Here is a 25,238-nt window from a genome sequence, read left to right as displayed (position 1 = left end):
GAGGGGCGGGGGTCCCGCGATGGGGGCGGGGAGAGGGAAGGACCAGATCAAGCTCCAACCCCGGCCGGGCCCTGTACCAGGAAACGCCGGGGGGACAGGAACGGAGTCGAAACAAGCCAGGTGAGGCTGACGCCCTGGTGTGCGGAAGCTGGGGCCGCCTGAGATGTCAGTGTGGGGAGGAATCCCGCGAAAGAACTAGTGCAGGGCCTTGGAGGAAAGGAATGGCTGAGCTAGGGATGGGGAACCAGGTGGGGGCGGAGGGGGGCAAATAGGCGGGGCTCCGGCGCATGCTCAATAGGAAAGGGCGTGGGGTGGGGTGGGAACGCATGCGTAGTGGGACCTTCTGGGGAGGGGAGGAAGGGGCGGAATTTGGAGACCCACGTGGGGAAAGGTGAATGTGGTCTCAGTTTTTGGGGTAACTGTGGCACCCGGGCCTTCAGGGTCTTGGCACAGGGCACGCCTGGACAGAAAAGGCCAGGCACTCTGAGCAAGAGAGGGTTAAAGCCCTCTCCATTCCCGGGCTCTGCCCCTTAGGATGGTGATCCCTTCGCTGAAGCTTCAAGATCTAATCGAGGAGATTCGTGGGGCCAAGACGCAGGCCCAGGAGAGGGAAGTGATCCAGAAGGAGTGTGCCCACATCCGTGCCTCCTCCGCGATGGGACCCTCTGCATAGGCACCGCCAGCTGTGCCAAACTGCTCTATGTCCACATGTTGGGCTACCCGGCCCACTTTGGACAGGTACTGGGGCAGGGACGCCTCCCTTCGGAGTTTGACGAGAAAGCCTAGTGCAGCAGGGTCTTGGACCTGCTCACCTATTTGTGCCCCGATTTTTTAATTCTACGAAGTTCGGAGCCCTCACAACATGCACCACAGACCTCCTTCCCATTCATTACCACCCTATTGGTCATCATCTGGACTGAACCCTTTGTTCTCTAGCCGGGCCCATTCAGGGCACCCGCTCTCCTCTCTCCCATCCTCCTCAACTCCTGTTTCCTTGAAACTACCCGCTGACTCAGAATCAGAAGTCTCTCCTGTGGTTGAAGGGAGGGCGATGGGAGTTGAGGGCCGCCCCCACAGGTTAATCTGGTGTTAAGGGGGAAGATAGAAAGCGATGCCAATTCCTCTAGTTTCACCACTGCCCCTTCCCGGTCTGCCCTCTCCCCTGCAGATGGAGTGCCTGAAACTCATCGCCTCCCCCAGGTTCACAGACAAGAGGGTGGGCTACCTGGGGGCCATGCTTCTGCTGGATGAGAGGCAGGATGCTCACCTGCTCATTACCAACAGCATCAAGAAGTGAGAGGGTTCTGGAAAGCACTTGGAATCAGGGAGATGGGAGAGTGGGGAGCTGGGAAATCCCGGGGGGCTGCCTACTGTAGGTACCCGGACGGACTGGATTTCTCAGAGGCGTGACTGACCGTCCTCCCAAAACTCTGCAGTGACCTGAGCCAGGGGATGCAGGCAGTACAAGGCCTGGCCCTGTGCACGCTGAGCACCATGGGCTCTGCTGAGATGTGCCGGGACCTGGCCACTGAGGTAGAGAAACTGCTCCTGCAGCCTAGCCCCTACGTCCGCAAGAAGGTGAGATGGCAGGACTCTAGGCGCTTGGCCTTACAGAAACTGACCCCAGGTGGCAATAGGTGAGGGCTGGTCCATCCTGGAAGACCCCTGCCCTCTCTGAGCCCCCTGACCCCTGGCAGGCTGTTCTGACTGCAGTGCACATGATCCGGAAAGTCCCTGAGCTCTCCGATATCTTCCTCCCACCCTGTGCCAAACTGCTTCATGAACGCCACCACGGTAAGGTTCCCCCATCCCTGCCTCAGCTCTGGCTATGGCCAGAGATGGCACATGGGACGGGAGCCCCAGCTCACTGGAGAAAGGTAGTGTGTGCTCATACACAGTAGACTCTCCTGTGCCCCGGCCCAGCATTCACTTCCCCTGCCCTGACCCCAGGCATCCTGCTGGGTACCATCACGCTGATCATGGAACTCTGCGAACGAAGCCCTGCAGCCCTCAAGCACTTTCGAAAGGTGGGCTGGTGAAGTGGCAGGCCGTGGGCCAGGAAAAGAGGGGCAGTGGGGTTGGAATGGGGCTGCAGGTTGAGAAGATCAGGAAGAAAGCCCAGATAAGGCTGTGCCCTCCCTCCAGGTGGTACCCCAGCTGGTGAAGATCCTCCGGACCCTGGTGACGACGGGATACTCCGCAGAACATAGCATATCTGGAGTCAGCGACCCCTTCCTACAGGTGGGCTGACCCTTCCCTGCCATATCCCTAGAACAAAGAGCTTGGCAGTAAGCCCATGGCCAGTGGTCACTTCCCAGAGAACACTTAGGCTCAGTCGGTGTCTTGGGCACGGTGGCAAGGACAGGACTACCCAGGTCATCCCAGGACCAGTGCGGGGAAGGGATGCCTGAAGGTCAGAAAATCCAGTTTGGTAACAGTAAAAAAACACCTGTCCCCAAGTCCCCTAGCCTCACATACCTCTGATCCCCTCCCAGGGCCTAAGGGGCCTGTAGAGAGGAGACAGAGAGGTAAGGAGGCTCTAGGGCACCAGCCAGACCTCTTCCAATGCTCTCCTCAATGTCAGATTTTTCTCCTCAACCTGACTCCTTACCCTAAGAACCCCTCTATTTCTCAACCTTTAATCCAACCTCAGGTCCAGATACTTCGTCTGCTTCGGATTCTGGCCGGAACCACGAGGAGAGCAGTGACAGCATGAATGACTTGCTGGCCCAGGTAGGGGGTAGGGAGGGGTACTGGTTAGGTGTGTTGCTCTGATCTCACGAGCCCTCGGCATCCCCTCATGTGAGCCCTCACCATGGCGTGGCTGTAAAATTGTCTCTTTCTTCATTTCCTTCCAGACTGGGGTCTCCATGAGGACAGGGACACAGTCTATCTCAGGGTGGTGTCCCTGGCGTCTAGTGGGGGCTTAGGGAACATTGTTAGACGGTAGAGGATTAAATGGCATGGTGGAGACCTTCCAGAGACATGAGGACAGAGCCCCTTATACATGCATCTTCTCTCCCATCCACTCAGGTGGCCACTAACACAGACACCAGCCGCAACGCGGGCAGTGCGGTCCTGTTTGAGACGGTGCTCACCATCATGGACATCCGCTCTACAGCTGGCCTGCGGTATCATCCCATATGCTCTCCCCCTATGGCTCCACCCACCACCCCCAGCCAGAAAACAGGTCTGTGGCAGGCAGTCCCCACTCCCCGAATGAGCAGATTGCTCCTTCCCTGACTGTCCCCCACTTCTGCCTCCCATAGGTTCTAGCTGTCAACATTCTTGGCCGCTTCCTGCTCAACAGTGACAAGAATATTAGGTAAATTCCCAGGTGTCAGGCTGGGTTGTGCCACGGAGCCCCTTGCCCTCTGCCCTCTTCCCAGTTTCCCAATTCACTCTTATCCTTGTACCCAGAGCAGAATGGTGCAGAAAGGGGGCTGATGGCCATGGTGTGATAGGTCCTCTCCCAATCTGTCCAGGTACGTAGCCCTGACGTCACTTGCTGCGGCTGGTACAGTCTGATCACAGTGCTGTGCAGCGGCACCGGCCTACCGTGGTGGAATGTCTGCGGGAACCTGACGCTTCCCTCAGCCGGTGAGCGGGACAGAAGGCCCAGCACCTGGTGGCCAAGACCTGAACCAGCTCAGGGCAGCTGGAGTAAGGGGACTAGGAGACAGGTGCCCAGGGAAGGGGAGGGCCTGGACCACCTCGTATAGAGACATTTTTTTCTCCTGCCAGGCGGGCCCTGGAACTGAGCCTGGCTCTAGTGAACAGCTCCAACGTGCGAGCCATGACGCAAGAGCTTCAAGGTTTTCTGGAGTACTGCCCCCGTGACCTACGGGCTGACTGTGCCTCAGGAATCCTGCTGGCAGCAGAGAGGTGAGGTGACAGGTGCCCAGGAGGCAGAACGGGTAGAATCAGGGGAAGGTCAGTGCCAGGACTGAAGAGCCATATGTTCCCTAGGTTTGCCCCAACCAAGCGGTGGCACATAGATACCATCCTGCGTGTGCTGACAGCGGTGAGGCAGGGACTGGTCTGAGAGCTGGGCGGGAGTGGGCAGGGCTCACCGCACTGACTTGGCCACATTCACTACTGCAGGCGGGCTCCTATGTGAGGGATGACGCCGTGGCAAACCTGACCCAGCTGATTGGTGGAGCCCAGGAGCTACATGCTTACTCTGTGCGCCGCCTCTACAGCGCCCTGGCACAGGACATCTCCCAGGTAGTTTCCCACCACCCAAGCTCAGGGCTGTCCACCCTCCCAGCCCTTCCTGGGCCACCTGCTCCTTAGACCTGGTTCCCATCTGTTTTTCCCTTGTGATTATAGCTAGCTACTTGGTGGAGGAGACACGCAAGGACAGAGCCCTATTTTAGTGAGAACACCTGAACTTCTGTCCTGGCTCTGGTACCTACTGGCAGTGTAAACACAGATGACTAATTTAACTTTCTTTATGCCCAGCTCACTCAACTTTCTACACTGCCCACCTCCTGCAGCTGTTGTGAGGATCAAATGAGATTGATAAAAGCTTTCTGCATATATTAGGTTTTATTATTACCTGGATGCTGAGTGAATTAACTGATGCCAACCAGCACCGATAGCCCCCTTTTCATATTACTTAAGCTGGGTGGGCAGAAACCATCTACTCCTTCTCAAGGGAGGAACCCCCGCCTCTGTCCTCACTGCATCCCTTGTGGTTAGGTCATGTAGTTCTGATGCTTGGCCACCAGAGGGCAGAGGAAGCCCGGGATCCTGGACAGAGCCAGGGGAACAAACTCACATAATTTGCTCCCTGTGCCAAGGCCCTTCCCTTTCCCCAACCCTCCAAACCCAGCATCTGCACTGCCTAAAGGGATGTCACAGGGTGTAGAAGTGAGGAGGGGACCCATACACTGGCCCAGCATGTTTCTCATCCCACACAGCAACCGCTGGTACAAGTGGCAGCCTGGTGCATCGGGGAATATGGGGACCTTCTGCTAGAGGGGAGCTGTGAGGAAACTGAGCCCCTTCAGGTGAGACCTGCATGGAGGGTACACTGAGGAGGGACTTGTCAGGAGAGGCAGAGCTGACCCCAGGACCCTTATCCTGTTCTCCTGTCCCCCCAAAGGTGGAGGAAGAAGAGGTGCTGGCACTATTGGAAAGGGTGCTGCAGTCCCATATGTCCCTGCCGGCCACCCGAGGATATGCCCTCACAGCCCTCATGAAGCTCAGCACCCGGCTCCGTGGGGACAACAAGTAAAAAGTGGTCCCAGCCCCTCCCAGAGACCTTCTTCTTGGTGCCTTTAGTGAGAGATGTCCCTTCATCGTGCCCACCAGTGTCTGAGTCTCTCCAGGCACACACCCCACTCCCTCCCAATCCTTAGGTTCTTCCTTTTGAGTCCAGTGTCCTATCTCCCTGCTCTGTGGGACCTCTCCCTTCCCTGCCACAACCTGGAGTTGAAGGGCAGGGCAGATTGCCCTCTCCACTCACACCCCACCCACCCTGTGGCCCAGCCGCATCCGCCAGGTGGTGTCCATCTACGGGAGCTGCCTGGACGTGGAGCTGCAGCAGCGGGCTGTGGAGTACAACACACTCTTCCGGAAGTACGACCACATGAGGTGTGATTAGCATTGTGCCACAGCATAGACCCAAACTCCTGCTCTCTGCCCCGATGTCTTCTCCCAATGTCCCTTCCTGGGTGCAAGGGTCTCAGCCCCACTTGTGTCCTCCCCATCTATAGTCAGAGCCTTCCACCCACAGTTCTTTGAAGCTAACATGGCTTCCAACCCTCCTTCCTCATCTGAACACCAGCAACAGTGCGCCATTTTAGGAAATCAGAGGAGCACTTCCAACCCATTATAAGCCTAGGGCTCTCTGGGTTCTTACCCCTCCTCCCATATGCCTCTTGTAAAAAGCCCCAGGTCCATCCAGAGGGACACACCTGTATTCCATCCTCTCAGGGCTGCCGTCCTGGAAAAGATGCCTCTTGTGGAGCGAAGTAGCTCTCAGGTTGATGAGGAAGCAAAGGAAAGCAAAGAAGTAGTCCAGCTTTTGGAAGCAGACCCTGTCCCCACAGAGCCCCAGGTGAGGAGGCCGGAAGCCCCAGGGGGAAGAGGACTTGATCAGGCTTCTATACCCACCCTTGCCTTTCTACCTTCTCTCCCAGGCCTCAAAGCTCTTGGATCTGTTAGATCTCCTGGGTGGCACTTCTGGGGATGTCCAGCAGCGTCCCCCTCTGGATCCCTCCCCAGAAGGCACTTTAGTACACCTGCTTGACCTCCCCTGTGCTCCCCCAGCCCCAGGTAAGCCTCAGCATAGGGGAGATGTCTTAGAGAAGGGAGGGTGGACCTGTGTTCCTTCTCCTTCTTAGCCAAGGACTGAGGTCCAGGTACCCTCTTCTCTGCTGTGTGCCCCCAATCACATCCCCATATTAGTAGGTAAGAGGGTTCATTAGATCATGAATTCTCCATCCGGATACCCTTCAATGTTTCCTTTGTTCCAGATGTCTTACCCTGGCCTGCGGGCCCTGCTTCCTCCCTAGCCCATCTCATATACTTTCCTACTACCTACTCCACTGGCCCCCTCAGCTCCTCAGACGCACAACTCAAGCCCTTGGCAAAAATCATGGTCTTTTTACATGAAATATTCTTTCCCCAGCACATCAAATGACTGGCTTATTCTCACTCTTCAGGCCTTAGCTAAAATGTCAGATGCTCCCCCTTCCACTCCTATTGTAGTTAGTTCCTCCCCGTTATCCTGGCTTAGTTTATTTCCTTCTAGCACCAATTACAGTCTGGGATTATCTTGCTTTTCCTGTTTATTGATTCATTCCCCCCACTAGACTGACTGTAAGCTCCAACAGAGACCTCATCTTCTTGTCCACTTTGTCACTAGCGTCTCAAGCAGTGCTCTGCACCTAATGGGTACTCACTTAATTTTTGTTGAATGAATGAATGAATGAATGAATGAACTCATTATCTTCTGCCCATACAACGAGCTGCTTCTCTCCCTACCCTAGCTCCCATCCCAAATCTCAAAGTGTTTGAGCGTGAAGGACTACAGCTGATTCTGTCTTTTGTTCGACCCCCTGGAACCCCTGCTTTGCTCTTAATCACTGTCACTGCTACCAACATCTCAGAGGGTGATGTCACCCACTTCATCTGCCAGGCTGCTGTGCCTAAGGTTTGTAGAAGACCAGGATTCAGAGATGGCCTAGGCACTCCGGGAGAAAAGGCCACTAAGTAGAGAAGGTTGGTGGGAGAGAGAATGAGATGAGAAGGGAGGGACGTGCAGAGAAAAGCACTTGGGGAATTAGGGGGAAGTGCGTTTGAAACTATTGGGTGTGCAGGGGTTGCCTGAACCTAGCTAGTTGCCTTACATACTGTGTTCGGCCCAACTGCGTATGTATGTTCAGAGTTTCCAGCTGCAGCTACAGGCCCCCAGTGGGGACACAGTTCCAGCTCAGGGTGGCCTTCCAGTGACCCAACTCCTCAGAATCCTCAATCCTAACAAGGTGAGCTCCAGGAGCCCCCTGTGGGTAACACCTAGGGAAGGGAGCAGTCATCGGTGCTAACCCTGGTCTCCACTCTCCTATTCCTAGGCCCCCTTGCGGCTAAAGCTGCGCCTCACCTACAATCACTTTGGCCACTCGGTGCAGGAGATCTTTGAGGTGAACAACTTGCCTGAGGAGACATGGCAGTAACTCAGCCTCCACTCATAGCTGTACAGTGTCCCAAACTCCTGGGGCCCCAGCTACTTGGAGCTCACATCTGAGGACTACCAGCAGGTGGCGCTCTGGTCCTGTGGTTGCCACTACAAAAAAAAGGGGGGCCTGTCCCCCTCCCCCACAAATAATGAAAGTCCAATAAAGCCTGAGGGGGGAAAGCCATTTTTGTGTATATTTGAGGTAGAAAGCATATATGAATAACAGTAAGGGAAAAGTCTTCACAGGAAGTATGTATCTTCCCCCTGAGGTTTCGGAACCTGTTTCAACAAAGGAGGGTTCTCTTTCTACCCCTCTCTAGGCTGGGGAGCAGATTTGCCCCCCAACTTCCACAGGAGGTATTCCACCCTCTGGGCCAGAGCAGGGCACCATGGCAAAATCAAACCAGAATTTCTAGATTTCCCACAGGGACCCCCCCCATTTCCCCAACCTGCCACTATTCCCCGCACCCCAAGGCAGGGAAATCCCTGCTGCCTCGCCTCATCTCTAACTCAGCTGTAAGGCAGTTTAGGAGCTGCTGGCAGAATCAATGGCATCGACCAAGGGAGGGGGGGTGGCAAGGGATTTTCCTGTGCTTAACTACTGATCACGGCTAAGTGGAAATCCTATAAACACGAGCGGAAATCAATGGAGACTGCTTAGCGGCCAGGGGAGAGGGGCGGCCCACAGATTGCATCTGACTGATGAGGGAGAGGAGGCAGCCTGGGAGGGCTCGACGAAGGATAGCTGAGGGTAGGGTGAAGGAAGAGGCAATGCTGGTGAGAGAGGAGTCACTGTGGGCAGGGAAGCCAGGGGACGAGGCACAGTGAGCGAAGGAATGAACCCCGTTAGTCCCAGAGCTCTCTTCCCGGTTATCGAGGAAGTACCCTAGCCCAGGCTACTGTCAGCATCTTTAGTCCCCTGTGGCTTCTCTCTGGAGCTGTGCACTTCTAGTAGGCGCTGATAGTACTGAGGCCGAAAGCGCTGTAGATACACAATCAGCTTGGCAGGTACCTTCTCCTGTGCCGGCACACCTATAAGCAAAAGGAGAGAGAGGAGAGAACCAGACAGCTGTAAATGCTTCGACTCTACTCCCTGCCCACGCAGCTGGACCCCTAAAGTTGTTTCCAAGGCAGCACTGGGATTCTGAACACCATTCAATGAGCTTGTGTAACCCACCAGCCCACTTCCTGATTGGCTTGTGGAAGTGGGGCCTAAAAGGGCCACTTCAGGCAGGAGAGGGGCTGGGAAGCAAAGCATGAGCCTCTCCTCCAACAAGGAGAAATGGTGAAGAGGCACTCAGGCACCATGAAGACAGAGGGTGCCTAAATATCAACTCATTTCAGTTATTACTCCTGTCCCCCAATCAAGATTAAAGCCCATCTAGGCAGGCCAAAGCTCATTAGCTTGGTAATGAAGCACATGCAGGGATGCACAGAGGGAAACAGAGGGATGTAGAAAGAAGAGAGATGCAGCTACAGCCATGGGGTGGGATTCACATAGAATCCTAGCCCCTGTGTGGTATGGAGCCACGATAAGCCAGTGTCTTATTGTTAGTGCCTGGCAGCATGCTGGGCATATAGCAGGGAACCCAGTGTATATTTGCTGAGGAGGCGAGAACAGCATTCCAGGGCTGTAAGGCCTCAGGGCATGTACAACCCCATTCTTGCATGGATGAACTGTCTACAAGGGAGCTAAGCCTGGAAACAGGAAGAAAAAAAAAAAAACCTACCAATGCTTCTTGCCCCACTGTCTGTACCATAAATAAGACATTCTTGCCTTTTACTCAAAGCTAACAGGACAAATTAAATGAGGATTTAGGTAGTTGTAAAAACGAGGGGATAGGAGTTGGGGGAAGGATGAATTGAAGGACTGAAGCAAAGAATTGACATGGAACTGAAGGACACTTGGAGGAGTGTCTAGAGGTATGAGAACTAAATGAGACAATGGCGGATAGGTTAGGACACCTACAAGGATTAAATCCAGGTTAGAGAGCTATGACAAAAGAGGAAACAGGATTTGATAGAGCCCTAAGCAAACTGGGTCCTCTAGAAAATTGCTAAAGCAATTCTCATTACAGAAGAAACCCCATGGCCCTTCCCGCTAAGTGGCCCAGTGGGTACATCCAGAAGAGAAATGGGGGAAGCACAGAAGGGCCTGTCTCCCTCACCAAGCATGCTGCTGAGCTTGTTGATCTTCTCTAGGGCAGCTGGGACTTCAGCCTCTTCGTGCACCATGGCCTCTACCTCACCAACAGCGTAGCCAAAGTCAGCTGTATCCAGGTCCACTCTGAGCAGTGGCTCTTCTTCATTAGCTCTGGATAGCACCAGTTTCCAGGCTCTACGCTTAGTCACAAAACTAGCCACTTCCTGCAGCTTCAGTGGGCCCAACACAGCTGCCACACCTCCAGCCCCCAGGACCCCAGCCCCCAGCACCTCACAGAGCTGGGCCACAATTGCAGGCTCAGCTGTGAGTTCCACGTACTTAGTGTGGGGTCCTGAGACACCTGCTGCTCCAGGACATTTGAGCTCCCATCCACTATTCTGCCGCTGTCGCAGCCAGTGGTCAGCCCGCATGAGGCTCAGCTCAGGGGTGTCATAGTAGATGTCTTGGAAGGTGACATGATGCTCCAGGATACCCCCCAACTCTTGCAGCCGCTCCTCTGTGCCAGGCCCAGGAATGAACTTTCGCTCTACCTCAATCAAGCCCTGGGCCATACTACCTGTAATCAATCAACGAACGTTTGATGAGCTCCCAAGGATGCTCAGCTTTGCAGGGTGACAGCTAAGCAAAAAACACCCACCAGAACTTATGAGGCACACGCACTCTGTAGAGCTCTCTGTTGCTGCTACAGCCCTTTCTCCCTGCGTCTGTGATGGATGGCCCCGTCTGTCTCTGACGTTTCAAGGAATCTGCAACAATGACAGGTCTCCAGTTAGATCTCTTCCACTGCTGATGACGTCCTCAATCCAAAGGGCTCGTTCTAAAGCAGGCCAAGTGGCGGGTGTCCTTTCAACACTCCCTTTTACACCTTGCTACCCCGGAGGCCGGTGGCTCACTGCTGGGGATAACCCCACTCAACCCAGCCCTTCCCGGCCACAGCACCGGCCTGCGGAGCCTCAGGTCTCACCTCAAAGCCCAAGGGTCTCCCTCTCGCGGGATCTGGAGATGGGGAAAGGGAGCCCACGCCACGCCCGCAAGGAATGCCGGGAACGGTCCCTAGCCTAGTACCTCGGCACCGCTCTCCGCTCACCCCGCGGGTCCCAGCGCGAGCGGCCATGTTAGGCCCGATGTGGCGGTGCCACGGGCAGGCCAGGGCCCGAAAGGCCCGCTAGGTTTTAGGGGCCGCGAAAAACCACAGCGGGCCGGGAGCGAGGTCATCCCCTTGTGTTCGGCTCATCCCCAACCTTTCCCGGCTCCCGGGGGTCAGCCCGGGTCTCAGGCCTCAGGCTGAGCCTGGCACCCTGGGACCCGGGTGCATGATGGGAGATGTAGTTCCAAAAGGAGACTTTGCTTGCATCATATCACACCCCCAACCCCGCTCCCCGCGTCGCTATGGTGACAGGAAAGCTGCGATTAGTGCCAGGGAGAGTATAGCTAAAGTTGAGCTGGGGCGGTGGGGCGAATAGGGTGGAAGGATCTGAGGCTCCAACCCCGTCTCAAAATCCCTCACTCTATAAGGAGATGGGCCACTCATTGAGATACTGTCCAGTAGATATTTTATTGACTATTTATTATGGCAGCCCACTAAATGCAGGCCACCGGCAATGGGCTGAAAAAAAGCATAACTAAGACAAGTTTAGCTACTTTAGAGTATTAGAGGGGTTTTAATACATCCTGGCATGAATGTTCAGGGTAAGGGTGGGTGGGAAACTTTCTGTTGGAAAAGGAAGTGATATTTTGGATGGGAACTAAAGATGGGATTTCAACAGTTGGAGACTCAATTGGAGACAGGAACAGCATAAGCAAAGATCCAGAAGCTGAAGAGCACCTGAGCAGTGTGGAAGGAGGAGATGATGATGCTAGAAATACAGTTGAGGAGCAGGTTGGACAAGGCCTTGAGTGCCAAACTGAGGAATTTGTCACTGAGTTTCTAATGGCCCCTGAGCAGGCTTTGTCAGAAGTAGGAGAAATACTCATGGTCATTTAAAATACAGGAAGACAATGGGGTGGCCCTTTGACTGCTTTAGGAGACAAAATAGAGAAGTCTCCTCCTTCTCCTTACTCCCTCTGAGGACTATAGTTACTTGGAGGGGTCAACTGTATGTATGACCCTCTGGGTGTGGTAGCTTGCTGAGGAATAGTCGCTCTTCCCAAGTCCTGTGCTCCCTTCTATGATTGGTGAGAAGTGCCAGGTTCTCAACACTTGTCCTCTCCCCAGTATGTTTCTGAAAACACATGACCCATAGTAAGTACTATGGGGAGGACCCTTGTTTACAGACATGGCATCTTGAACTTGGGATTTCTTGGATGCATCCTATGCTCCATGCCATGACAAGCACCAATAAGCAGGAAGGAGAGGGACCCCCCCAGCCGTAACTTCTCTCACTGGACTGCTTTCATGTCATGCACTTTTCAGTTTTCTTGTCCAGAGGAAGAAGATATAATCTCTTCCCTGAATTATAAAATCCAATCCCAGTGGGGCAGAGGGAGCAGCTGAACAGAAAGGAAAGACCAGACTTCAGAGCCAGACAGATCTGGGATTGACTCCCACCTTCATTTTCTGGGTGTTTGGCTTTGGGCAGGCTACTCCTTCTCCCTAAACCTGTTTTCTGATTGGCAAAATATGGACTGCCTCACAGTTATGTGTGAGGACTCAATGACAAACTGTCACATAATAGATTCAGAGTGTTAGTTTCTCCTTCCTTTTTTCCTGTGAACCCCAGGGTTTTTTGTTTTTTCCTTTTTCTTTTTTTAAAAGAAGTAGGCTATAGTAGCTAACGTGGGCTCTGGAGCAGGCCCATCGAGGGTTGAACCCTGACTTTGTCACTGATTGGCCATGTGACCTTGGGCCAGTTAACTTGTTTATGCCCTGATTTCCTCAACTGTAAAATGGGACTAGTTGTATAAGTTAATACATGTAGAAGTGCTTGGAACTGTTCCTGTGCATTCCATAAATCTTAGCAATTGTTATTAGAATTTAGGAGAACTTATGAGCTGATAAATTGAGGATGCGCCCAAGGAGCCCGAACCTCTCCTCCCCCCATCCAACTCTGGGGACTCTGTGATCATGCAGGGGAGCAAGAGCTCTCAGACTTCAAGGTAATTGCTGTGGAATAGGAAGTTTCCAGTGCCAGTTGGAAGGGAGGGTGAATTAATAAGTCAGTAAGAAGGGAATGGGAAAAGAAAGGCCTCAGGTGGCTCTGGGAGGCTGGTAGAAGCCAGGGCTTGCTCTAGAGCTAATTTAAAACAAACCAACAAGACAAATATATGGTTTCTGCAGGCTGAAGGAAGAGAAGACAAGAAAGAGTTTAAAGTAGCCTGTCCTCTTTATAGGCACCGGCTTGAACCTGGCGCTAGAGCCAAGCAGGTGGCCCGGCCCACCGGCTGGCCTTGCCCTCGGGCCTGGGGTCGCCGCCACCGACCAGGGAGGCGGGCGGATTCCGTTCTGGTGGGCAGGCGAGAGGGGGCTGCGGTGGACGGACTACAACTCCCGGCATTCGCTGCGGCGGTCGGGCCGCTGCACCTGCTCAGTGGGGCCGCCCCGGGCGCCTGGGTATTGATTATTCCATTGTGTGGGACGCCTCGGCTCCAGCCAGTGAATGAGGCGGAGGAGTGAGGGTGAGGAGGAGGAGGAGGAGGAGGAGGGCGAGGAGGAGGAGGAGGAGGAGGAGGAGGCAGGGAGCGAGCGAGTGCCCTGGGTGAATCAATGGAAACCCCCTCACGAAGCCGGGAAAACACTTCAGCCGCAGCCAAATAGCATTGATTATTTTCCTTCACTTCCCTCACCGCCGTGAATTTATTTATTTATTTTTTCCATCTCCGTCCCCGACGCCCCGGAGTGAGCGCTGGAGGGAGGGAGGAGGAGGGGAAAAAAAAGGAATCAACACATCGGAGAAGTCTTTTCCAAGAGCCGCCCCCTCCCCTCCCCGCCTCGCGCTGCTCGGCGGCCGCGGTTCGACTCCCGTCCCTGCTTCCAGCTGAGGTGTAAGTGCATCGATTTCCGATGCTGCTGGGTTGGGTTTTTTTTTTCTCCTCTCCCTCTCTCTCTTCTTCCCTTCCGTGCTCTTTGGAAGCTTGAGACGGAGGGGAGAGGAGGCGCTCGGAGACTGCCGCTGGAGGGCACGGAGAGGGACGGGAAGGGGCTGGGGGAGGGGACACGGATGGACGGACAGACAGACCGAGAACCTGAAGAGAAGGAGGAGCAGGAGTGTGGGAGGGAGAGGGCGTGCGAGCGGGGATGGGGGAAGAGAGAGATGCAGGGGTGGAGGAGAAACGGGGAAGGGAAAGGCATCGAAGCTGGACCGGGAGCCAGCCGGGCAAACGGAGGGTAACGAAAGCCTAGACGGACCGCGCCGAGCTGTGCGGGGAACGGGGGTCCCGGGGGGAAGGGGAGGCCGGGTGAGTGCGAAGGCTCGGAGCTGTCAGTCCGGAGGGGCCTGGGTCCGCAGGGTAGGGGAGAAACCGCGGCAGGCAGGCGGGCTGATGGATGGGCTAGCGCGCTGGTGGTGAGGGTGGGTGAGAGGGGACGTGGATACCCTTAATCTTCCATCTCCGGTTTTTGCCTGAAGTTGAGTTTTTTGTTTGTTTGTGTTTTGGAAAAGTGCGAGGTGAGGGGAGGCCACTGCTCCATTCAAGGTGAAGCGTGTCTTTCCCGGTCCCCCAAGTCCCCATCCACTCTGTCTGCCCCTCTGAGTAGCCCTGTCGTTTTCTGAGCACTTGTCCGCTCTCGTCTAGCTGTGTCTGTAGCCCCACTGATCTCTGTCCATGTGTCCCTGCCTCTTGATTTCACCATTCTTCACCTCATGCGATCTCCCCACCCATCCATCCCTGGGTCTCTATGTCACTGTCTCCGTATGTGATTCTTCCCATCCAAGTGATCCTCTCTCTGTCACTATGTGTCATGCCTTGGCTGCCTGACTGTTCTGCCCGTCTAGGACTCCATGCCCTCTCCTTATGGATTTCTCTGGCCTTTTCAGGCTACTTTGGAGTTTGCTTATCAGTCATGATAGTGGTAGTCACGGGTCAGGGGCCTGGAAGAATCGAGGGATGGAGCAGACGTGTCCCCAAGGACTCCTGTGCCCTTTCAGCATGGCCAGGATAGCCTCCACTTCCACCATCGTCCAGGAAGCTTTGGAACTTCCTAGCATTGTTGACTGTCCCCTTTGCCATGTGCCTGTCTCCCTCCTCCCCAGAGGACCTCACCTCTGGTCTCCTCTGAGTCATCTGCCTTTCCAGGAGCTTCCCACCACAAACCTCTTCCTTGCTGACTTGATTTTCCTCCCTACCCTCACTACCATTGTGTATTTTTTCTGTTTCCCCATTTTGTTTCATCCCTTTCTCTCCATCCCCATCTCCCTTGCCTATTTTCCACCTTTGTTCCCATAATCTGCCATCTTCCTACTCTTTCTCCTTGGTCATCCTAAATTCCTTTTATCCCTTATCCTCTCACCCAGCATTTTAACCCCAGCCGCAGAAGGTACCAGAGAGCAAAGGGCTGAGAAAGGTTGGGAGTACGGTTTGTGAAGGCACATAAATAGGCCAAGAAATCAATGTAATGGGCTTCCAGAGGCATATAACCCCTTCATCAGTCAGGGCCATCATGTCCATGAACTGTCAACTATGATTTTGGAAGGGGACATTCTCTAGGACTGTGAGCTTGGTTGCGCCTCATCCTTCAGTTCATTCTAGTGGCTTCTTCTTCACTTTCCAGTTTATCTTCATCCTGTGCTCCGGCTAGTATCATATTTGGATTCAGCATGATTTATTTCTGAGGCAGTTTTCATTAGTATGACAGAGCTATCTTATGCAAGGGGCCAGATTCATTCAGCCTAAAGAATGAGAAAGGTGGATAAAGAGTCTGGAGAGTTTACCTTGTTTTAAGCCCATCATTGTTTTTCCAGACCTCAGGAGCTTGGAAGGGTAAAAAGAGGAAGTAGATATGGACAGAAGATGGAAGATTTCAGCAGTGAACAGAGTTATAGAAAGGAAGGAGGGGGAGAGGCTGGATGCAATAAATGCGTGGGGTAGAAAAAATGCATGCTGTGAGAAATGTGCAAAGGAAGGGAAGAAAACGCATGCGGAAGGAAGGGCAGGGGAGGAACCAAGGGTGATTAATGAAAAACAATCTAATAGTGATGCAGAAGGAAAGAGGGAGAGAAATGATAGAATATTCCTAAAGAGGAGGTCAACAGAAAAAGCAATATGAAATGAATACAATGGTAAAGTGGGTGAAGGGAGGAATTGAAGACGATGATGTGGAAAAGAGTGTGGTACAAAGAAGGTAAATGGAAGGCAGACAGAGGAGTGCTGGAGCAGATCAGAGCTGCACAGAGCTTGGTAGGGGGAAGAGGAGAGGGTGAGGTATCAAAGGAAACAAATGCCTCTGGTGTGAGAAGGACACAGCATGACGGATGCAAAGAGCACTGCAGGAGGGGTGATTTGGAAAAAAGGCAGAGCAGAAAATACCTTTGGGCGAAGCCCCAAAAGAGAGATGCCAAAGGAGAGGGGGAGAGCACATCGAGCTGTCTGGTGAAGAGAAAGGGAGAGCCTTACATTCATTCCTTTGGCCAAATCACTCATTACCCCTCCAAAGGCCTTTGCATTTCATTCCCAAGCCAGGGGAACACAAGCAGAGAAATGAAAAAGTAGAATTTCAATTTACTTTAGCTGATGAACTTGAATCTTTCTAGCCTCCTGAGAACCAAAGACCTCGAGCCTCTGATGTCATAAATTGCTGGTGTTGCCTTGGCAACCTGACAGGGTTCCTCCCTCCATGATGTCAGAGCATCTGGTGTTACCTTGAGACCCATAGAGGAACAACTTTCTGCTTGGCTGGGGAGCTGTACACTTCCAGGGCTCAGGCCTGAGTCAAATCTGTAGGATTCCTGGGTCTTGACCTTACTTCCCTGGAGCTGTTCCTAGCTCTGAATGAGGTTTGCTAGTGCCTGCAGGAGCAAGAGGCAGGGACCTGGGGAGATGGGGCATGGAGAATGGATTGGTAGGACTGAAAGGCAAGCAAAGAAGGAAGAGAACTGGAAATGGCAGTTACAGAATGTGAAAGGAGAAGGGCTTTGGAGCAGGGAGGAGACAGCAAAAATGTAAAATGAACTCGCTGGGTTTAGGAATGGAAACTGAAGCTGGAAATGCAGAAGAGCGGGGATCAGAGCTGTGTGAGAGTGTAAACTGCACAGGGATAGAGAAAGGGGAAGGGTGCTGAATGACGGCGCTGTAGAATTTGACTGTAGAGAAAGGGGAAAAAAAGGGACTCTGAGTCGGATAGACGAAGCTGTCGGGTGAGAGGTTCCCTGGTTAGTCCTGATGGCTATTTGAGCAGGGGCCGCATCTGTCTCGTTTCTTACTGGTTTTCAGCACCTAGCACAATCTGTTACACAGAAGATGCTTAGTAAATGTATGTTGATCAAATGTTGAGTTAATAGGGAGAGGCTAAGGGAAAGAGTTGTTTACCTTCCTCTCACCCCACTCCTCAGGCCTAAGTCACATAAATGGGCAAGTTGGGAAATCAGAAACTGGAGGAAAAAGCTAAGGAGAGTTAACCGAGCAACAACGAGATCTGAGAGGGCAGACTGGGTTGGGGCACGTGGAGGCAACCAGGGTGGACTCCAGGGGCTTGTCTGGGGAGTCTTTACAGAGATAATGGAAGGAAAACATGAATGAACAGTCTTAGAAGCCCAAGAGGAAGATGCGGAGGAGGGTGAAGAAAGGAGGTGGTTTCCAGAAAAGGTTGAGTATTTCCAAAGACAGTCGGCAGATTTGAATGGGGAGTAACATTCCCTACTCCACCCCATAGCCAATCATGAAACTACAGTTGAATTGGTCATACCCATATTTATACACTGGTCACAAATCAATCAATCAATAACAGACCCATCCTGAACACCCTGTCCTAACCCAGGCAATTACAAGGAAGTCAGCGTCAGCCAAGTGGCAGGAGGCAGCAGACGTGGATGTAAGGACCCTGTGAGACATCGCCTTGACGCTGAGGCCCATTGTTGAGTCTAGGGCATCTAGGAGAAGAGGGGGAGGAAAGAGATGCAGAACGCACGACAACTCAGCGAAATCTCCAGGGAGAGGCGTCGAAATACACAGAAGCCATCGAGGAGAGAGATGCACCCAGTCAGGGAGGAGAACCTGTCCTGTTCCTCTGGTGACAGGCTCTGAATGGGGTGAGGACTCTAGGACGAGCGGGAAGGGAATGAGCGAGCTGGGAGCCCTAGGGGAGAGCCTGGCTATAATAAGAAAGGCCAGGGCAGCTGGAGAAGGGGCTGGTAGGCGGGGGCCTGAAGGGAGGACTGTGGAGGCTGGATGCACTGTCAGCCGCCACCATGGACTTGGGCAGCTCATATTTTGCAGCAGGCGACAGGCTGTCGACACGGCGGTCCTTTACCTCACCGTTAGAAACTCATTTCATTGATTTTTCCATCTTTCTTCTCTGGCTTCTCAGTCATCCCACCACGCACGTTCCCATAGCCCCCTTACCTCTCTGGTGAGAGCCCCAGGGGACTGCCTGCCCACCCCTCCTCCACCCCAGGCTGATGAGACAGGGGTGAAAGATTTAGAGGTAATCCCATTGGCTCTCAGTGTCCCCCCTCATGTAGGAACTAGTCCAGAGACCAGGGCCTCCGTCTATGGTTGTTAAGGGTGCCCAGTGAAAGGGCGACAGCTGAGATCCACCTGTTCTCTTGTCACCAAGCTGTACCAGTGGCATGCAGGGTGCATACCCCTGGAAAAAGACATCTTTTTCTAATTCCTCCCAAGACAGCTCAGCACCCCTCAGAATATATTTTTCAAAGTCAAAAGCGAAACTAGGAGCTCGCCTGTGTTTGGGCAGGAATATGGGATTGCACTGAAGCGAAGGTTCCAGCACAGGACTCACTGCAGGGCCACCCACTGGAATTGTGCTTGCACTGGGGTCTGTGCAATTAGCAGAACATTAGTAGCAAGAGCTCTCTAAGGAGAGAAGAGGGTGTAGGTATGTAATGTCGGGTTCTGTGTAACGTGTTGACATGCAGTTGGTGAGGCCGGGTGGGTGTGGGGCAGAAATTGTTACTTCACGTGTGGACATTTCCCTCGTGCCTCTTCCAGTCACAACGACCAACTACCCTCAGCTTCACCCTTTGGGGCTGGGATTGGGCTAAAGGTCAAGAGTCAATTGCCCGTCATTTGGCTTCTCAGTGAAGGAGTGCAGAGGGTGCGACAAGAGTGTTCGATTGTTTCCCTGAGGAACTGAAATGCCATTTCCAGCCTCCAATTTTTCATTCCTTGTTTTGTTGGTGACCACCCCCCACCCTAGTCTCAAGCCCATTGCCCTCTAGCTCTGTCCTCCTTTGCCTCTGGTGTTGGGGAAGCTGTTTCTCTGGAGCCCACTGTGTCTCAGGTTTTGGCTATCTGAGCCTGGATTCTGCTGCTTCCCCTGACACCCCGTCTTCCCTTCTATCCAGCCACTTCAATGTTCTTTATCACTGGACTGCTCGGGCCACAAATGCCTTCCTCCCATCTCCAGCTTTTTTAGGCTATGTGGTTTCCAAAACTTAGAGGTAAATCCTGGTGCTTCAGGGAAAAGAGTGCACTTGAGGTTAGGACAAGAGAAGGCCAGGGAAGGCCAAGAAGGAGGTTCAGCATGGATGGGGCAGGGAGGAGTGGGAAAGCCCAGGCAGGCCGAGGATGGCAAGAGGGAGTCAAAGGTGAAAACCATGTACTTCCAGTCGGAAGAGAGCAGGAGAGAAGGCCATGATTTAAGTGAAAAAGGAGGAGGGCAGGAGGCTGTGAGGATTGAGAACAAACTGGAAGACAGAAACCCGGAGCCTGAGCCCTGCAGTGAAATGAAGGTCGGGAGGAGGAGGAAGACCTGTGTTTATAGGAGAGGCCTAAGGGGGCAAAGGCAGGCGGCCAAAGGCAGGCCGCTGTCTCAGCCTCCCTGTCAGTCCTGAGTTCAAGCCGTGCTGGCTTTGACCCTTGTGGGAGGAACTGAAGTGGCAAATTAATGACGATAATGAAGTCACTGCTCCTTGTTTGTCTTTGCTGGTTTCCCCTTGAGATTTGTCCTTTGGCCAGACGGGGCAACGTGGGGGAGGGGAGGGACAGCCGCAGAGAAAGGCGGGGGAGGGGCACGGAGCAGAGGATAGGGAAATGGAGAGGGGGAGGACAAACAGACCCGAGGTAGGACAAGGGGGTTGCTGAGCAAAGGGAAGAGGGACCAGGGAGACGCAGAAAGAGGAGGGAAGGGAAAAGAACAATGGGGAGCAGGAAAGGGAAGTCTGGAAGGAGGAGCAGAACGGGGGTCGGGGTGGGGAGAAGAGGTGGACGGGGAAATGGCGAGCCAGAGGGACCGAACGTGGCCAGGGCTGAAAGAGCTGCAGCTGGCGGGGGCCCGGGGGCGGGGCCTCATCTCCTTCACTAATGGCTGTGAAATGAGGTTAGCTCCATTAGAGGCGGTGAGAGTGTAACGAGATCACACTCATTAGGGCTGGGCCATCCCAGTAATTACCACCACCCCAAACATGCCCGTGCCAGCCAGCCACCTAGCACAAACAGGCACGCAGCAGCACACCCGCACAGGACACCCTGGCGGCTGAACTGAAGCCCAGGGCCCACACGGGTATAACGGAGGACTGCGGGGGCCCAGCCAGGAAGCCTGAAAGCCAGCACCTTCCTAAACCCAAAGAGGTGCTGGGACAGGGCTACACCCAGGCCCTCAGCCATACACACAATCAAAAAGCAATAAACATACACGTATAAGCCAACTCGGGAAATAAGGCATATAGTTGAATAATTATCGTTTTTATTTATCGATCATATACAAAGTGCCAATCTCAATAATGACCATCTCAATGGACAGTTCCATGAGGAACTATTCCGCATTCTAGATATGAAGAAACAGGCTTCCAGCAACCCACCCAAGCTCATTTACATAATAAGGAATAGAACTAGAGTTTGATTCCAGGTCTTCTGGCCCTAAAGGCTGTATTTTTAAATAATACCATAGCACTTGTCTGATGAAGTTCGTATGCTGTTATGGATACATATGTGTAGACTTTCAGCGTTAAGAGACATTCTCACAAATGAGTACACATAGCATCAGTTAAATAACTCCACCTTTGACGTCTATCTCCACTCACACTCACCCCCAAATTCCAAACACACAAAATGGCTGGGGCCCCTTCATAGACTGCAGTGTGGATGGCGCCCCCTGGAGTTGCACAAAGCAGTGGTCCTGTTCTGGCCCCCATCTTACACTAACAAACTGGGAAATAACCATCTAACACCTTCAATCTCAAAGATGATCATGGCAGCATACATACTCAAGGCGGCACGCGTAAGGGCAGAGTAACAAATTCAAAGGCTTCATTCAAAATGCATGCCAGCCAGAGTTCAGAAGCTTACAAATTAACCCAAGAGCAGAGTGCTAAAGCAGGCTACCCAAGTCCAATCTTGACTCTACTTCTTTTCAAGGGTGAGACCTTAAAAATTCCTTAACCCATCTAAGTCTGTTTCCATGTTTGTCATATGGGAATGAATAGCTGTATTTCATCAGATTGTGGTGGAGAATTAGGTGATGTGATGCCGGCAGAAGGCTCAGCACAGTGCGTGTAAGCATTTAAAGATGTTATTACTGTTATTAGTATTGTAATAGTATTTAAGTGGAGTCATTACCATCACAAGGGGTCATGCAGAATTAAAGAACCAGACGGATTTATTTATATACACAGTCACTTACAATGGTACCCTTCCAAATAATTCTAGAAGAATGCATGTATTTCCTGTGAAGCTCAGGGAGATCCAAGGTCTTCTACAGAGGTCCCCCAGCCAGGATCAGATAGGATCCTGATTCTGAATTCAAGGGTACAACTTTCTGTCCCTCACTCCTGAGTGCTCATGTGGAAGGTTCAGAGCTGGCTGCACGTGGTTATGGAAGCCTGAGCTCTTCAGTGCTCCACACTGCTGTCCTGACATTTGTGGCATCATTAAAGGAGAGGCATGGGCAAGAGGCTCCACTGCTCCCTGCAGCACATCTCAGCAAAGCCATGCAAATGTGGATGGATGCTCGACCCCGCTGATTGTGGCCTCAGTCCACACCGGTAGCTTCCCTTTTATCTGTCTGCTCCCCTGTCTGCTCCCTGCCCACCTCCATCTTCTTTCTCTTGGCCTCTCCTTTCTCCTCACACCTCACTCACCCAGTTCCCTCCTACCTACCTTAAGCATCTTGCAATATGTAAGACACAACCCCCTTGCTCCATCCCTCTCACTGAGGACAGACCACTTGCCCAGTCTGATGCCAAAGCTGGGCCGCTTCCATGAGATTCAATATTTACATATGCAGATCAGGATGCAGCACCCCCACTTCCCTACCTCTCCCTCTCCCTCCCTTCTTCAGCCACTTCTCTGCCTAGCTGTCTCTTTCTTTACCCTCTATGACACTCCTTTTCCTGCCTGTCTTATCTCATTTCCTACCATTCTCATTTTCTCTCTTTTGGACAAAATTTATCTTGCACAAAGTAAGCACTCCCTGAATATTTGAGGGGGGAGAAGTCTAAGAGAGATAGGTAGAATTAAAATGGAGGAATAGGAGTAACTTCCTTTGTGTTTTTTTTTAATTTTTGTTTTAAGATTTTATTGGGGAAGGGGACAGGACTTTATTGGGGAACAGTGTGTACTTCCAGGACTTTTTCCAAGTCAAGTTGTTGAACTTTCATTCTTAGTTGTGGAGGGCGCAGCTCAGCTCCAGGTCCAATTGCCGTTGCTAGTTGCAGGGGGCGCAGCCCACCATCCCTTGTGGGAGTCGAACCAGCAACCTTTGTGGTTGAGAGGATGTGCTCCAACCAACTGAGCCATCCGGGAGCTCACTGGCCCATGTGGGAATCGAACCGGCAGCCTTCGGAGTTAGGAGCATGGAGCTCTAACCACCTGAGCCACCGGGCCGGCCCCCTTTGTTTTCTTTTTAAATATAGAAAGTAAGATTTGGAGACAGAGAAATTGATAGTTTTAAATGCAGGTAGAGGCCATAATAGTTTTGATCCAGGTATTAGCTGCTTCTGCACCCAGGCCAAGTGTGATCCTGGGCAGAGCTTCCAATCTCTGCTCTGGGATAAGGGGCTGTCTGCAGGCCTAGCAATCAGGACGGCCAAATGAGAAATGAACTCTGCTGCTGGGCAGACTAAATTTAAATCCTGTCCACCAAAGAATTTGCCCTCAATGGAAAAGGACAGAGATTAGAGGATGAATCCTGGTCAAGAAAGGGTGAGGCAGAAGGAAAGTTGTCAGCCTACTTGCAAACACCTTGTTCTGCTCTCTGGGAGGAGAGAGCCAAAGAGAAGGAAAAGAACTAACCTGACTGAACACCCAGTACTTGCACCTTTCACAGGTTACCTACCGTAGTCTTCACCACAGCCAGGTAAGGAGAGTATCATTTCCATTTTCTCAGATAAGGAAACTGAGACCTGGGAAGTTACACAGCTGGTGAGTAGGGGGCCCAGGACCGACCCCGGGGCCTGTATGAATCCACAAAGCATAGGTTCTTTTGCTGCCTTAAAAAAAAAATACAGCAAATCTAGTTAGAGTTTGTTTGCTGTTTACACCTCATGCCGGGTGCACATACTCCATCTTTCCTGTTCCTCTTCCCCTCTCTTCTCCATGGCTGCCTCCTCTTAGAAGCAACAGGTTGAGTCGGAAAGGGGAAAAAGGCAAGGGCAAAGTGAGAATGGAAAAGAGCAGTGCCTGAGGCAAGCATTTCAGAGAGAGGAAAGAGACAAGATCCTCAAAATTGGCTTTCGGGGAAGGGAAAGAGGATGGATTGAACAATTGAAGTGAAAGGCAAAAATGTTTGGAAGGCTCTGATGTGGAAATCATTGTATGCAAATTTTAAGCAAACGTGTTGGTGCCCTCTGGCAGACTTTGCCAGGAAAGCCTTTGCTTCGTCGGGTTTGGAGAAAAAAAAGTGAGAGGATATTTCGTTTTTTGTTTTAAGGAGGGGAGCCCAGAGGAGAAAAAGTCAATCTGTCCCCGTCAGGCCTGTCCTCTCCTGGGTGTTCCCTCGGTGACCACTAGGGAGCAGTAGTGGTTCTTTTCCTCCCCCTCGTGGGCCAGAGGAGGAAGCGGGCTCTGCCCAAGGGGAGGCCTTGTCTTGTTAGGGGTTCCAGAAAGAGCGCTCCTCCCCAGTTTTGCCTCCCCGTCTACTGGCCAACCTGAAGCCACACCCTGGCTCCTGGGTGAGGGGCAGTCTCTCCTTCCTCAGACCTCATGTTTTTGGTCCTTGCTTTGCCCTTGCCCCTTGGGCTCCCGTAATTCTCTGGTTCTGAAGTCTCGCTGGACTCTCCCTGGCTTGCATGGTCTCAGAGCCTGCCTATTCAGCTTTCCACAGCTTCATCTTTCTGCCCATCGCATAACATCTTTCTCAGTAGCTTTCTGGGTCCTACTGTCCATCTTGGAGCCGTCGGGCTCCCTGGCTTCTTTCTGTTCTAAGTGCTGTGTATCTGCCCTCTGAACCGTAGGAATTCTTCACCAGCTATTTACGGGGTGCCTTTCTGCTCAGCTCCCACGGGAGAATATTTGCAGTTCAGTTGTTGATTAGGCAACAACTCCCTAGCTGAGCTTTGAAGAGTAGTCCTTCCATCCTTCCCTTCCCATCCTGAGGAATAACCAGAGACCCGGGTCTGGAAGGAGGAAGAGAGCCATACCAAAAACAAAAACATCTACTTCTCCACAGCTTTCTCCTCTCCTCACCCCGTGAGGGTGGGAAGCATTAGGGAAGGAGATGGAATGAAAGGGCAGCACTGGCGCTCTGGAGACAGGGAGGGCCTTTTAGGAGCTGGAAGATTCATCTCAGGGGATGACTACACCCTCGGAAGTCCCCCCCCCCGCCCCCCAGGCTGCAGGCCTGCCTCCTCCCATCCCCCTCGGTGGCAGCAGCCTTGTAATTTAAAGCTCTCTCTGTCGCCTCTAATGTGATCCTCTCGTTTTATTGACTCTCTCTGCCGTCTGTGGCGCCCCTTCACATCAATCTCCGTTCTAATCACAGCGCCGCCACTGCCTGCTCTGTCTCCCCTAAGCCTCGCCTCGTTGGGCCCCCAGTCCTTGCCTCCCCGCTGCTCTTTCCTTTTGACTGTCCCCCCACCCCTTCCACCTATCTGCCCTCTTCCTCCTTCCCTCCTCCAGACGCAGGCATGCCAGCCAGAGCTTCTGCGGGGTCGCCTTCTCCCTTTCCCCACTGCTAAGATGTGCCCTGAGGGAGACGAGAGGCCCTGAGGAAAGCCCAAAACTGAGGGAGAACAGGATTCGAGGTGGGGGGTGACTTCTAGGCCCGTCATCTGGTCCTGCATTATCTCTAGAGAGATGAAAACTGAGTTCAAGGTAGGAAGGGCAAAGAAAGGGACACAG

General features: G+C 52.8%; 3 protein-coding genes across 9 annotated transcripts in view; 2 read left to right on the top strand and 1 right to left on the bottom strand.

Moving 5' to 3' along the window:
• Positions 1 to 535: 535 nt before the first annotated feature.
• Positions 536 to 7,725, top strand: AP1G2 (adaptor related protein complex 1 subunit gamma 2). Its single transcript, XM_033107674.1, is given in 25 exon segments — positions 536 to 654; positions 656 to 686; positions 688 to 738; positions 1,169 to 1,293; positions 1,437 to 1,578; positions 1,698 to 1,794; positions 1,951 to 2,027; positions 2,146 to 2,241; positions 2,654 to 2,678; positions 2,681 to 2,733; positions 3,034 to 3,131; positions 3,269 to 3,325; positions 3,486 to 3,504; positions 3,506 to 3,600; positions 3,745 to 3,885; positions 3,970 to 4,024; positions 4,105 to 4,227; positions 4,926 to 5,015; positions 5,111 to 5,238; positions 5,497 to 5,601; positions 5,944 to 6,067; positions 6,150 to 6,285; positions 7,002 to 7,165; positions 7,398 to 7,496; positions 7,584 to 7,725. Coding segments are annotated over 25 exon segments (2,352 nt in total). The 3' UTR covers positions 7,686 to 7,725.
• Positions 7,726 to 7,855: 130 nt separating this feature from the next.
• Positions 7,856 to 11,152, bottom strand: THTPA (thiamine triphosphatase). 6 transcript variants are annotated; one of them, XM_033107676.1, is made up of 4 exons: positions 10,816 to 11,152; positions 10,489 to 10,597; positions 9,856 to 10,407; positions 7,856 to 8,719 (listed from the first exon to the last, which is right to left on the bottom strand). In XM_033107676.1, the coding sequence occupies exons 3-4, from the start codon at positions 10,400 to 10,402 to the stop codon at positions 8,574 to 8,576; spliced, it is 693 nt and encodes a 230-aa protein (XP_032963567.1). In that variant the 5' UTR covers positions 10,403 to 10,407; positions 10,489 to 10,597; positions 10,816 to 11,152; the 3' UTR covers positions 7,856 to 8,573. The 6 variants fall into 6 exon arrangements, with proteins under 6 accessions (XP_032963567.1, XP_032963573.1, XP_032963568.1 ...); XM_033107682.1 differs by having other exon boundaries at positions 10,512 to 10,597; XM_033107677.1 differs by having other exon boundaries at positions 10,917 to 11,152.
• Positions 11,153 to 13,410: 2,258 nt separating this feature from the next.
• Positions 13,411 to 25,238, top strand: part of ZFHX2 (zinc finger homeobox 2) — a 28,254-nt gene continuing 16,426 nt past the window's right edge. The window contains exon 1 of one of the 2 annotated variants that reach the window (XM_033108372.1): positions 13,411 to 13,466. The gene's annotated coding sequence lies outside the window, so the exon portion shown is untranslated. Of the gene's footprint in view, positions 13,833 to 25,238 lie in introns of both variants that reach the window. The other variant, XM_033108370.1, reaches the window with a different exon arrangement.

Source organism: Rhinolophus ferrumequinum, chromosome 6, assembly GCF_004115265.2.
Source record: "Rhinolophus ferrumequinum isolate MPI-CBG mRhiFer1 chromosome 6, mRhiFer1_v1.p, whole genome shotgun sequence".
Lineage (NCBI taxonomy): Eukaryota > Metazoa > Chordata > Mammalia > Chiroptera > Rhinolophidae > Rhinolophus > Rhinolophus ferrumequinum.
Note: the sequence above shows the minus strand (reverse complement) of the source record. Positions and strands in the feature narration are given on the sequence as shown.

Coding starts and splice junctions, on each gene's coding strand:
- THTPA (XM_033107676.1), bottom strand. CDS start 10,402: ATGGCCCAGGGCTTGATTGAGGTAGAGCGAAAGTTCATTCCTGGGCCT. Junction 8,720..9,855: donor CAAGCTCAGCAGCATGCTTG/GTGAGGGAGACA, acceptor TTTTGCTTATAG/GTGTGCCGGCACAGGAGAAG.